The 12,380-nt window shown below is 44.0% G+C and overlaps 1 protein-coding gene and 1 non-coding gene across 2 annotated transcripts; one reads left to right on the top strand and one right to left on the bottom strand.

Moving 5' to 3' along the window:
* Positions 1 to 2,362: 2,362 nt before the first annotated feature.
* Positions 2,363 to 4,813, top strand: LOC113706058 (uncharacterized). Its single transcript, XM_072062861.1, has 2 exons — positions 2,363 to 3,780; positions 4,000 to 4,813. Exons 1-2 carry the CDS (start codon positions 2,363 to 2,365, stop codon positions 4,811 to 4,813), a joined length of 2,232 nt encoding a protein of 743 aa, XP_071918962.1.
* On the bottom strand, positions 2,876 to 2,982 carry LOC113707506 (small nucleolar RNA R71). The gene has a single exon (XR_003452235.1). It is a non-coding gene; the product is annotated as a small nucleolar RNA R71 (small nucleolar RNA).
* Positions 4,814 to 12,380: the final 7,567 nt, after the last annotated feature.

Raw genomic sequence — 12,380 nt, 5'->3', positions numbered from 1 at the left:
CCTTGGAAGTTAATACGACATGATCTAGCAATCCACATGGATTTCATGCCTTTTCTCATATTTTTCTTTACATAACAATCATTTTGCATATGTCCAAATTTGCAACAAAAGTGACACATGATAGAAGTATTTTGCACATAGGTGGATTTAATGCAACTAATTTTCTTACTTCTTATCATAGCAAACTTATTTGTGCCTTGAAAAGTTTTGCTTTCTTTTGTTTGAGAAAACTTTTGTTTTTCATTTTGGAGAAACTCGTTCAAGTCATTAATTCTTTTCTTTAACAAATTTTGTTCCTCCAACATTTTTTCATAAAACTTTGTTTTCTCTTCCAACTTTCTTTTCAAATTATTTTTGCAATCAAAAACACTTTTTTGATTTTTTAAATCATCATTTTCCATTCTCAAACATTTGTTTTCTTGAAAAAGTTTGGAGTTTTCTTCCAACAAATCATTTATTTTTGTTTTCAAATCTTTATTTTTAACATAAGATTTTCTCAAACTTTTATGCATTTTAATCATAAGAATTTTCACATCATCATCTTCATTATCTTCATCACAAGAAGAGTGATAAGAATTTACCTCATCTTCTCCAAAGGCCATTAGTGCCATTTGTGCCAACTCTTCTTTTTCTCTTTTTGAATTGCATTCATCCCATGTAATTTTGCAATCTCCTCTTGAACTTTGATAGAGCAGTTAGTTGGCACATTTTGCAGTGTTATTTTGGTCTAATTTTGGCTATATAATGTGCTAAGTACTGAGGTTTAACTCATATCTCACATTCGTATGAATTATAGGTGAGCGGCATTAAAAATGATCTCGCGGGGTAGATTTCCAGAAGACTTGTCATCCCAGAGCGTGACCACGCCTTGGAAGGTGGACGAAACCGAAAGACGGACCGTGGTCCATGTGGACCAGGCGCATGGAATCAAAACTCAAAAAGGGCAATGGCTTTTGGAGATTCAATTGCACCAGACGTTTCCTTCCTTGACTTTTCCTGCGGCGGCTATAAAAAAGAAAAGGACAAAGCAAGATTGGGGCATCAACTTTTTAGCCTTAGCCTTTGAATTCTCTCTTTCTACCTTTTTGTGCCAGACGCTTTCTCCTGTTCTTTTCTTTTCACTTTTGTTCGCCTGGGGCTAGCGGCCAGGCATTGAATATTTTTACGGATTGCATCTGGGCTCCGTAGAACGGAGACCCCTTTTTACCTTTTTGCCTTTGACTCTTCTAAATTCGGTGAGATTACTCTTGTACTTTTCCAATTCTTCAGAAATCAATTGAATGTATTCAATTAATTTACGCGGGATTGGCACGATGAGGAGCGGCTAATTTCCTCTTCTACCCAAAGGGTGACGCAAGGGCGCGGTCCATAATATCTGTGAGATCTAATCGAATCTTTATTATTTCTCCCAATTTATTGCTATTCGTGTGTTTCCTGAATTAATTGTTCATGGGTATTTGATTAATTGAATATCAGCGGCCGGGTATTTGATTTAATTTAATATCCTACTGCCACGTTAATTAAATAGAATCCGTAATTGTTCATTTAATTGACACCTCGTAGCAACCACCATAATTGGTTTTGTGATGGGGAAACGCAAGATCTAACTTAAATAAACCCTCTTAGCGTGTTTATTGGTTAGGGTTGGGTTCTTCTAACTTTAATGCAATTGGGTAATTAAATTCCTACGGTCGTACCTAGGGTTGTTATCTGGTTAGGGAAGCAGTCAATGGTCGTACCTTGACTGTCGAAAAGGTAAGGAAGAATTGGTTGTCAGAGTTTATTGATAACTATAACCAACCTAGTGATGAATAGATGAAATATCTTTGCATCGATGATCATTTAATTGGACCGTGCCTGAGCAGTTGATCCTTTGGGTGAAATTTTGTTGATTGCTATTTTTAGTGAATTGTGCTCTGTGAGTTAGTTTTGAATTTTGTTTGTTTTATTTTATTTTACTTTTATTTGCCTCCTATTGAAAATCCCCCAATTTCGTTCTACTAATTTGGAAAGAAATAATTTCCTACCTGCTCCCTGTGGAATCGACCCTACTTGCCATTGTATGCAAAATTTATATTTTTATAGACGAATCCGGTATATCAGATCAAGCAAACTCTTCGGGAACAGGGTGAATCAAGTAACCCATTGCACACCTACGATCCCTGCTCCAGTACTTGGATTCGTTTTATAATTGAGGTGGTAATTAGGACTTTTTAGTAATTATTATTGCACAGGTTCGGCACCTGTCAATTTTTGGCGCCGTTGCCGGGGAGCGGGCGTTTGGATTATTTGTTTCTTTTCAAATTCAATTTTTATTTTTATTTTTATTTTATTCTATTCTTCTTGGTATTTTTGCTAGTTTATGCCCCGTTCTTCTCGCACAGGTGAATTAGTATACGACCCTGAGGTTGAGAAGGCAGCGCGTAGGCGGAGGCAAGAGACCAAGAGACGAAAACAAGGGCACTTATTTGCTGCAAACGAGTCAGCGGAAGACGAAGTAAGCATGACCAACAACCAAACATTGAGGGAGCTGGCTGCCCCGGAGCTGACTCACCAGCCCTTATGCATCACATTCCCCACTTTGGGTGAGAATACTTCTTTTGAACTAAAGTCGGGGTTGATTCATCTCCTACCTTTTTTCCATGGTCTCTCTGGTGAAGAACCCCACAAGCACGTCAAGGAGTTCGAGGTAGTTTGCTCTAGTATGAAACCTCCTGGGGTCATTGAAGAGCAAATTAGACTGAGAGCCTTCCCGTTTTCTCTCAAAGATGCAGCTAAAGATTGGCTGTACTACCTACCAGCAGGTAGTATTACCACATGGGCGCAGCTGAAAAAGAAATTCTTGGAAAAATTCTTCCCTGCATCCCGGGCTGCGAGTTTGAGGAAGGAAATCTGCGGTATTAAACAATATCCCGGTGAGTCCTTGTATGAATACTGGGACAGGTTTAACAAGTTGTGCACTAGATGCCCGCAGCATCAAATTAGTGAACAACTGTTAATCCAATACTTCTATAAGGGACTCCAATCAACCGATAGAAGTATTATTGACGCTGCAAGTGGGGGAGCACTGGCAAACAAGACATCGAGGGAAGCGTGGGAGCTCATCGAAGCCATGGCAGAGAACTCCCAGCAATTTGGCTTCCGTGAGAGCAACCCTCCCCGTAAAGTCAACGAGGTAGAGATTTCATCCCTACAGCAGCAAATGTCAGAATTGACATCGGTTGTTAGGCAATTAGCCATGAGAGAAACACCGCTAGCAAAGGTGTGTGGGATCTGTACTAGCATGAACCACTGCACGGACACGTGCCCCATTTTGCAAGAGGACGGGGCGGAGCAGGTGAACATGGCTGGAGGCGTGCCCGCGCCTCGTAGGCAGTATGATCCATACTCCAACACGTACAATCCGGGCTGGAGAGATCATCCCAATTTCAGCTATGGGAACAGGCAACAAAATTCATTTTCGAATCGTCCACCAGGATTTCAGCAACAATGGCAACCGAAATCACAACCATCATCCTCCAACACAGGGAGTTCCTTGGAGGATATTGTAAAGAGTCTGGCTACGACTACCGCCCAGATCCAGCAAGAGACTAGACAGTTCCAGCAGGAGACCAGGTCATTGACCACAAATATGGCTCAACTCCAGCAAGAAACTAGAGCTTTAACCATGAGCACCAATCAGTTCCAGCAGGACACAAAATCAGGCATGAAGGATATGGAGGCTCGAATAAGCCAGATGGCAACTGCCATAAATCGCTTGGAGTCCCATGCTTATGGAAAGTTACCTTCACAACCCGAAATAAACCCCAGAAATGTAAGTGCCATGACCCTGAGGAGTGGCAAGACACTGGAAGGGCCGAAAGAGGGAAATTCAAAAAGCAAGAGTGAGGAGGAGATAGAGAAGGAAATTGAAGAGGAAGGGCGTATTCGCAAGGATCCTGAGATAACCTTCACTTCTCCGCCCACTCTTAAATCTAACTTACCTCCTTTTCCTTGTAGGCCGGAGAAGACAAAAAAGGTAGAGAAGGAAAAAGAGCTTTTGGAGGTGTTCAAAAAAGTGGATATCAACATCCCCTTGTTGGAGGCAATTAAACAGGTACCGAAGTACGCGAAATTTCTCAAGGATCTATGTACCCATAAGAGGAAACTGAGAGGGGACGAAAGAGTAGCGATGGGAGAAAATGTGTCAGCAATGCTCCAAAGGAAGCTTCCACCCAAGTGTGGAGATCCAGGTATGTTCACGATCCCCTGTAAGATAGAGAATACACCGATTAGGAAAGCAATGTTAGATTTAGGGGCGTCAATCAATGTGATGCCCAAAACTATTTTTGCTTCTCTAAATCTTGGGCCACTTAAAGAAACAGCCATCATAATTCAACTAGCTGATCGTACAAATGCATATCCAGAGGGGCTAGTTGAGGATGCCTTGGTACAGGTAAATGAATTGGTTTTTCCTGCAGATTTTTATATCTTGGACATGGGAGATGAGAAATCATTAAGCCCATCATTTATCTTGTTAGGTAGACCATTTCTTAGCACTGCCAGGACTAAGATAGATGTGAATGAGGGTACTTTGTCAATGGAATTTGATGGTGAAACTGTGAATTTCAAGATTTTTGAGGCGATGAAGTACCCAGAAGAATCTAACTCGGTCTTTGCTTTGAGTGTTATTGAGCCTTTTGTGCAGGAAATTTTCGAATTAGAAGGCGAAGACGCTTTGGAAGTGGCTCTAGCCAAGCACTTGGAGTTGGGTGTAACTCATGATGTGGACCTAAGGGGAGATTTGCTCCATGCAGTGGAAGCCTTACACTAACTTCCACCCGTATCCCCAAGGTATGAACTTACTTCTCTTTTTGTGCTAGAGGCTCAAACGAAACTGCTTCCTTCAGTTGTGCAGGCACCAGATTTAGAATTAAAGCCTCTGTCAAAGCATCTTAAGTACGCATTCCTAGGAGACCGGGAGACACTTCCGGTAATCATCTCTGCGCACCTGTCTCCAAGTCAAGAAGACAAACTAATGCGGGTCCTGAGGAAGCATAAGGAGGCAATTGGGTGGAGTATAGCAGATATTAAGGGAATAAGTCCATCCTTATGTATGCACCGAATTCGACTCGAGGAAGATGCGAAGCCAGTAAGACAGGCTCAAAGGAGGTTGAACCCCCTGATGATGGAAGTTGTGAAAAAGGAGATCTCAAGCTTCTAGAGGTGGGGATCATTTTTGCTATCTCGGATAGCCCATGGGTGAGTCCTGTCCAGGTAGTCTCGAAAAAGGCGGGAGTGACCGTGGAGGAGAACCAGGAGGGTGATATGGTCCCGGTCAGGAAAGCTACTGGTTGGCGTCAGTGCATCGACTACAGGAAGCTAAATGCCGTGACTAAAAAGGACCATTTCCCCTTCCCTTTATTGATCAGATGGTAAAACGATTGGCAGGTCGTGTTTACTATTGTTTCTTGGATGGCTTCTCAGGTTACTTTCAGATCGCGATCGCACCAGAAGATCAGGAGAAGACTACCTTCACATGCCCATTTGGCACGTTCGCCTACCGCCGGATGCCTTTCGGACTCTGCAATGCTCCAGCGACCTTTCAAAGGTGCATGGTGAGTATTTTCTCCGAGTATGTAGAGAAAATAATTGAGATATTCATGGATGATTTCAGTGTGTATGGGGACAGTTTTGATGAATGCTTGGAAAATCTGGCTTTAATTCTGAAAAGGTGCATAGAGACGAATTTGGTACTTAATTGGGAAAAGTGTCACTTTATGGTAGATCATGGCATTGTCTTAGGACACGTTGTGTCGGCTAAGGGCATAGAGGTAGATAAAACTAAGATAGACCTTATTTCTGCTCTACCTTACCCCGTATGTGTACGGGAAGTGCGTTCGTTTTTGGGCCATGCAGGTTTTTACAGGAGATTTATCAAGGACTTTTTGAAGATCGGAGCACCTCAGTTCAAATTACTGCAGAAAGACGTGCCGTTTGATTTCACAAGTGAATGTAAGGTGGCGTTTGATAAATTGAAGGAGTCACTGACATCGCCGCCTGTCATTCAACCCCCAGATTGGAGCCTTCCGTTTGAAATTATGTGCGACGCAAGTGACTATGCCGTGGGGGGCGTGTTGGGACAAAGAATGGGAAGAGCGCCACACGCGATCTACTACGCATCGAGAGCCTTAAGTGGAGCCCAACTTAATTACTCCACGACGGAGAAAGAATTACTAGCTGTTGTTTTTGCACTAGAAAAATTTAAGTCATATCTATTGGGTGCAAAAGTAATAGTTTTCTCTGATCATGCAGCCTTGAGGTACTTGCTGGCAAAGAAGGATGCTAAACCAAGGCTGATCAGGTGGATTTTACTCCTGCAGGAGTTCGACCTAGAAATCAAGGATAAGAGTGGAGCTGAGAATTTGGTGGCTGATCATTTGAGCCGGTTGCTCACAAATCAAGAAGATCTACCGTTGAGAGAGTCGTTCCCGGAGGAGCAACTTTTGGCCATTGATTCGTCGATACCTTGGTACGCGGACATTGTCAATTTTTTGGTCACGAATCAATTACCTGCAGGTTGGCCAAAAGCTAAAAGGGATAAGCTAAAGAGTGATGCCAAACATTATCTTTGGGATGACCCGTACCTGTGGAGGCAATGTTCAGACCAAGTTATAAGAAGGTGTGTAAGTGCAGGTGAGTTTCACTCTATTTTGACTTTTTGTCATTCGTTTGCATGTGGAGGGCATTTTGGTCCAAAGAGAACAGCTCGTAAAGTGTTAGAAAGTGATTTTTATTGGCCTACTCTGTTTAAATATGCATATCTGTTTTGCAAATCTTGCGATAAGTGTCAAAGGGTGGGGAATATCTCTCGAAGAGATCAAATGAGTCAAACTCCCATATTATTTGTTGAGATTTTTGATGTCTGGGGTATAGATTTCATGGGTCCATTCCCCTCGTCTTTTGGTTTCTTGTACATTATACTTGCTGTTGACTATGTTTCCAAATGGGTGGAGGCAAAAGCCACCCGGACTAATGATTCTAGAGTGGTTGCAGATTTTATAAGATCTAACATTTTCGTCCGTTTTGGAATGCCGCGAGCCATAGTGAGTGACAGGGGCACCCACTTTTACAATAAAACGATCACCGCCTTGTTTCGTAAGTATGGTGTGCTCCACAAAGTGTCCACTCCCTACCATCCTCAAACGAATGGTCAGGCCGAAATATCGAATAGAGAGGTTAAGTCGATCCTGGAGAAGATGGTGAGGCCTGATAGAAAGGATTGGAGTGTGAAATTGGAAGACGCTCTCTGGGCTTACCGCACTGCGTATAAAACGCCAATTGGAATGTCCCCATACAGGTTAGTTTTTGGTAAGCCTTGCCACCTCCCGGTGGAATATGAACACAAAGTATTCTGGGCACTTAAGCGGTGTAATATGGATCTCATGGAGGCTGGAGGACACAGAAAGCTCCAATTACAAGAGTTGGAAGAGCTAAGGAATGAAGCCTATGAGAATTCCGCAATTTATAAGGAGAAAAGCAAAGTTTTCCATGATCAACAAGTTTCGAGAAAGTCGTTTGTCGTAGGGCAAAAAGTCTTACTTTATCACTCAAGACTTAAGCTTTTTCCTGGTAAGTTGCGCTCCCGTTGGATTGGTCCATTTGTTGTTACTAATATTTCTCATTATGGTGCAGTGGAAATACAAAGTTTTAAGACGGAGAAAAGGTTTGTAGTCAATGGTCACCGTCTAAAGCCTTATTACGAAGGGTTTAATAATGAGCAAATGGAGGTTTTATTCCTTGATGATCCAAGTGGAGAGATTTAAAGAATTGAAGGCCATGTCTAGCCAAAGACGTTAAAGAAAGGCGCTGCTTGGGAGGCAACCCAAGGATTACAATATTAGTTGTGATCATTTTTACTTACTCTGCAATTTTTCAGTTTTATCTTAATGTTTTGACTGTTTTTGTGGTGTTGGACAGAAGACTAGAGGTTTCAAGGCGTGCCCACGCCTTGGGAAGGGTGCGCCAGGTGCCCTGAGCGAATTGGAGACTAGCAGATCCAAGGCGTGCCGCGCTTGGACAAAAATTCGCTTGAGTTTCATTAGGATGCGCTGGCCAGAGAACTATGCCCTTCAAGGCGTGCCCACGCCTTCCATACCCTCCGATAGCGAAAAAAAAAAAAAAAAAAAAAACCTTTGACCGAGACCTTACTTTCCCATTCTTTTCTTGTCTTTGTCTTCTCTAGTCTGGTCACCGTCCTTGGAATTGAACACCAACTTTTCCCAATTTTTTTTTTTGTTTTGTCCTAATCTCACTTTCTTCTCCCTTTTTTCTTGCTGACCGCTGCCGTCCGCCGCCCCCTCGGAGTTCTACAGCCACAGCCACCGCCGTCGAGCGCCGCTACTCTTGTCAGCGCCGCGCAGCCCACCGCGCGCCAGCGCCCAGCACGCCAGCGCCCAGCACCCCAGCCGCTCGTGACACTAGCTCTAGTGCGTAGCCTCTTGGCGTAGCAGTCCCCTTCGCGCACGCCTCAGGCCCAGTAGCGCCAGACCTGCGCCTGCCCACCTGCGCGCGCCCACGCCTGCGCGCGCCTGCGCCTGCCCACTTTCGCGCCCGGCCCCTGCCTCAGCCCAGAGCCTCCCCAGCGCGCGCCAGCCCCAGCGCTCCTTGCAGCCCGCGCGCGCCAGATCCCTGCGCCGCAGTAGCTCGCGCGCGCCTCTCCCTCTTCGCCATTCTCCTCTCCAGCGTGGACAAAGCGAAATTGTGGTACCCCTATTTGCCTTTCTTGTTGAACTGGTGACTTCGATTGGGAATTTTAATTGCTGAATTTGTGCCTCCGGTTGGGTTGCTATAATTGTTGGTATTGTCGGGAGACTGGTTATTTGATTATCTGTAGGAAGAAACCTTATATCTGCTTCCCTGTGATTATATACTGGAGATATCTGTGGGCTCTAGTGAGTTTATTATTTGGAACACGTGGTTGGTAGCCCTCTGATTGTTGCCTTTAATTGACCAGTATCTTGATTTGAAGGGCGTTAGTCGGTTTACTTTATTGTTGTCGGCTAATTGGCGACAGTGGGGCATTGGTTGGTGTGTGGTCTGGTCGCTGTTTGGTGGGGTAACCGTGTCCCCTTTGGTTGTTGAACTGCTGAGTATTTAGTAATTCTTGTTGACGGTGGTCCCATATCTGCTCTTGGTGATTGGCTGGCTATATCTAAGCTAATCTACTCTGTCTGTGGTCCCTCAATGCCCCCTAAGAAGACAACTACTGCTGGGCCGTCTGGGTCCCAACCTCGGAAGAGACGAGCCCCGGTACAACCCACCATTCGGTCCCGTTTGGGCCTGAATAAGAGCACCATGTCTCCTGGAGAGTGGGGGGAACCGATAACTAATCTTACAAGGGCCCAACAGGACCGGTTTAACACTTTGGTGAATCGACCTGTTGCCCCTTGTAAGTGCTTCCATGCCCCAACCCTGGACCACCTGCGAATTGCTCGGGAGGTTGAGCAATTGTTCTCAGCGATAGGTTGGGAAAAGTATTTGAGCATTAACTACCCCACGTTTCAGGAGCTTTGTTGTGAATTTTACTGCTCTTTTGAGTTTATCAGAAATCAGTACATCACTTTGGATGAGCCGGAGATTATTCGGTTTCGATTAAAAGGCAAACATTTTGATTTTTCAATCAATGAGTTTAATCTGACTTTGGGGTTTGTAAGTGAGGACACCATTGCCTCCGGAGCATATATTAATAGTGCTATTGACTACACCAGACCGTTCAGAACTGAATATATTGACATCTGGAGGGAGTGGTCTACGGATCGGCTAGTTTATAATCCGAGTCAGTCCAAGGCCTCTGAACTGAAGGATCCGGTCTTAAAGGTCATCCACAGGTTCTTGGCTTACAATTTCTCGGGGCGAAAGGATTCCTCCGGCACCCTTACCAAAGCAGAATTCTATTTCCTTTGGTGCATGCGCAACAATGTTAAGGTTAATTTTGGGTGTTGGATAGCCACTCAAATGGAGTCAGTCATTCATAAGCAAAATAAACCGATTATCCTAGGCTCGCTCATTACCCACTTGGCCATCCGATTAGGAGTGCTAGACCTTGACAGGGAACACAACTTCGCCCTAACTCGAGAGATTGAGCCACTGGATTTGCGCAGTTTAGAGCGAATGGGTGTCATTCGAAAGGTGGGCGATGTCTACCAATTTACGCTCGCTGGTGAAGACGGCCCACGGCCTCGGATGCCCGCCACTGCACCCTCCACTGACTTGCCACCGCATCCGGATCAGGCGGAACCGTCCTCCTCGCATCCTCCTCCTGCTAGAGACCCCCGCTACCCGGACCTCCAGGAGGGTGTCCATGAGCTCAACACCCAGCTATCACAGATAGATGGCCGTCTTATGGCGCTCCAGGTCTTCGCCCGCATTCAGGCAGAAAATCAGGCGGCCTTCTACGCTCACATTGGATTCACGCCGCCTCATCCCCCCCACCTTAGTGTCTCGCTTTCATTCCCCGGTGATCAGGGAAGTTCATCTCAGTTCTCCTAATACCTCATTTATCTTTCCTACATTGGGGACAATGTCGGTCTTAGGTGTGGGGGGAGTGGTTTTCTAGTCCTTTTCGCCTTTGTCTCATCAGTTCTGTGTTTTTTGCTTCGTCAAAAAAAAAAGAAAAAAAAATTTTGAAAAAAAAAGAAGGAAAAGATAGTAATGAAAATCATTGTAGTTAGTCGGTTCGTTAATTATGACTATGCTTGTCAATGTTGGGGCATGTGCTGTGATGAAAGACACAATCAACGTAAGTGGTTATGTGGTTAAGTATGCTAGCTATGCATTTTGTTTCCCTTGGCAATGTTGTTGAATGATGAATATGCTGGAATTGACCCATTCTTGTAACTTTTGGGGAGTTTTTGAGCCTTGCTTGAGCATATTATTCTTGTTTGCTCCATTTTGTTTGATTGAGTGGGTATCACTCATGGTATTGACATTCTAGAACTTGCTAGTTTATGCATGTCGAGGCCACATTTGTATTGAATTGGATGCATTTGAAATGATAAGGGCATTTAAGGTTTAACCCTCTTTAGCTATCTAATAGAATCAAGCCATTACCTTATCTCCCAATAGTAAACCAATTTGAGCTTTTGTCCTTCGTTTCTGGTTGTTACCCGTATTTGTTAACCCAAGACCTCTTTAAACTTTCTTGTTTACCCCTGTGTTGTCAAGGGATGCCTGAATTCCATCATTTGTGCGAAAACAAACAAATTTGGGGATTGCAAGTGGTTTAGATTAGGTGCCATATGAGGTTAGCCTTGTAGAAAGAATGAGAAATTGGAAGAGGGCCACTGACCAGTGGACTTTGGCTTACAGGGCGTGCCCACGCCTTACAGGACTCTCCCTTTCAAAAAAAAAAAAAAAAAAAAAAAACCTGAAGAAGCCCTCGTGACCAGAGGACCAAGTCCTCCAAGGCGTGCCCACGCCTTGCAAGTTTTTCTTCAAAAAAAAAAAAAAAAAAAAATTTTGGGCACTTGTACAGTGTGTACAGCAAATGGGAACTGCCTAGCTAGTGAACTTCCTCCAGTAAAGTACTATGGTTATTAGTAAGTTTCGGACATTCTCTTGACACTTTACCCCCTATCTATACTTTCTCAACCCGCTTTTCACCTGAGCCCCATTACAACCCTATTAAAGCCCCTTTGATTTATGTGTTTAGTTCACTTTTAAGTGGTGGAGATGTGATAAATGTGCAAGTCTATGGTAATGACATTCCGTGATGTTAATTTGAGCATTCCTAGTATTCTTATATATTCTTCGATTCAAATTACGACATGTCCAGTGTGTTCTACCTTTGGTGATATCGTCAGGGACCCTAGATGCTTGTATTAGTATGGACTACTGCATGACCTCTGCTCGCTTGGTTGTACTTCTGAGCTTCGAAATGCTTGAGGGCAAGCATTGTCTAGGTGTGGGGGGATTTGATAGAGCAGTTAGTTGGCACATTTTGCAGTGTTATTTTGGTCTAATTTTGGCTATATAATGTGCTAAGTACTGAGGTTTAACTCATATCTCACATTCGTATGAATTATAGGTGAGCGGCATTAAAAATGATCTCGCGGGGTAGATTTCCAGAAGACTTGTCATCCCAGAGCGTGACCACGCCTTGGAAGGTGGACGAAACCGAAAGACGGACTGTGGTCCATGTGGACCAGGCGCATGGAATCAAAACTCAAAAAGGGCAATGGCTTTTGGAGATTCAATTGCACCAGACGTTTCCTTCCTTGACTTTTCCTGCGGCGGCTATAAAAAAGAAAAGGACAAAGCAAGATTGGGGCATCAACTTTTTAGCCTTAGCCTTTGAATTCTCTCTTTCTACCTTTTTGTGCCAGACGCTTTCTCCTGTT

The sequence above is a fragment of the Coffea arabica genome, chromosome 8c (assembly GCF_036785885.1).
Source record: "Coffea arabica cultivar ET-39 chromosome 8c, Coffea Arabica ET-39 HiFi, whole genome shotgun sequence".
In the NCBI taxonomy this organism is placed as follows: domain Eukaryota; kingdom Viridiplantae; phylum Streptophyta; class Magnoliopsida; order Gentianales; family Rubiaceae; genus Coffea; species Coffea arabica.
Note: the sequence above shows the minus strand (reverse complement) of the source record. Positions and strands in the feature narration are given on the sequence as shown.

Bases quoted from the DNA above. Each gene is read 5' to 3' on its own strand.
- LOC113706058 (XM_072062861.1), top strand. From the start codon at position 2,363: ATGCCCCGTTCTTCTCGCACAGGTGAATTAGTATACGACCCTGAGGTT. The intron at 3,781-3,999 runs GTTACCTTCACA...TTTTCCTTGTAG, and splicing joins GAGTCCCATGCTTATGGAAA to GCCGGAGAAGACAAAAAAGG.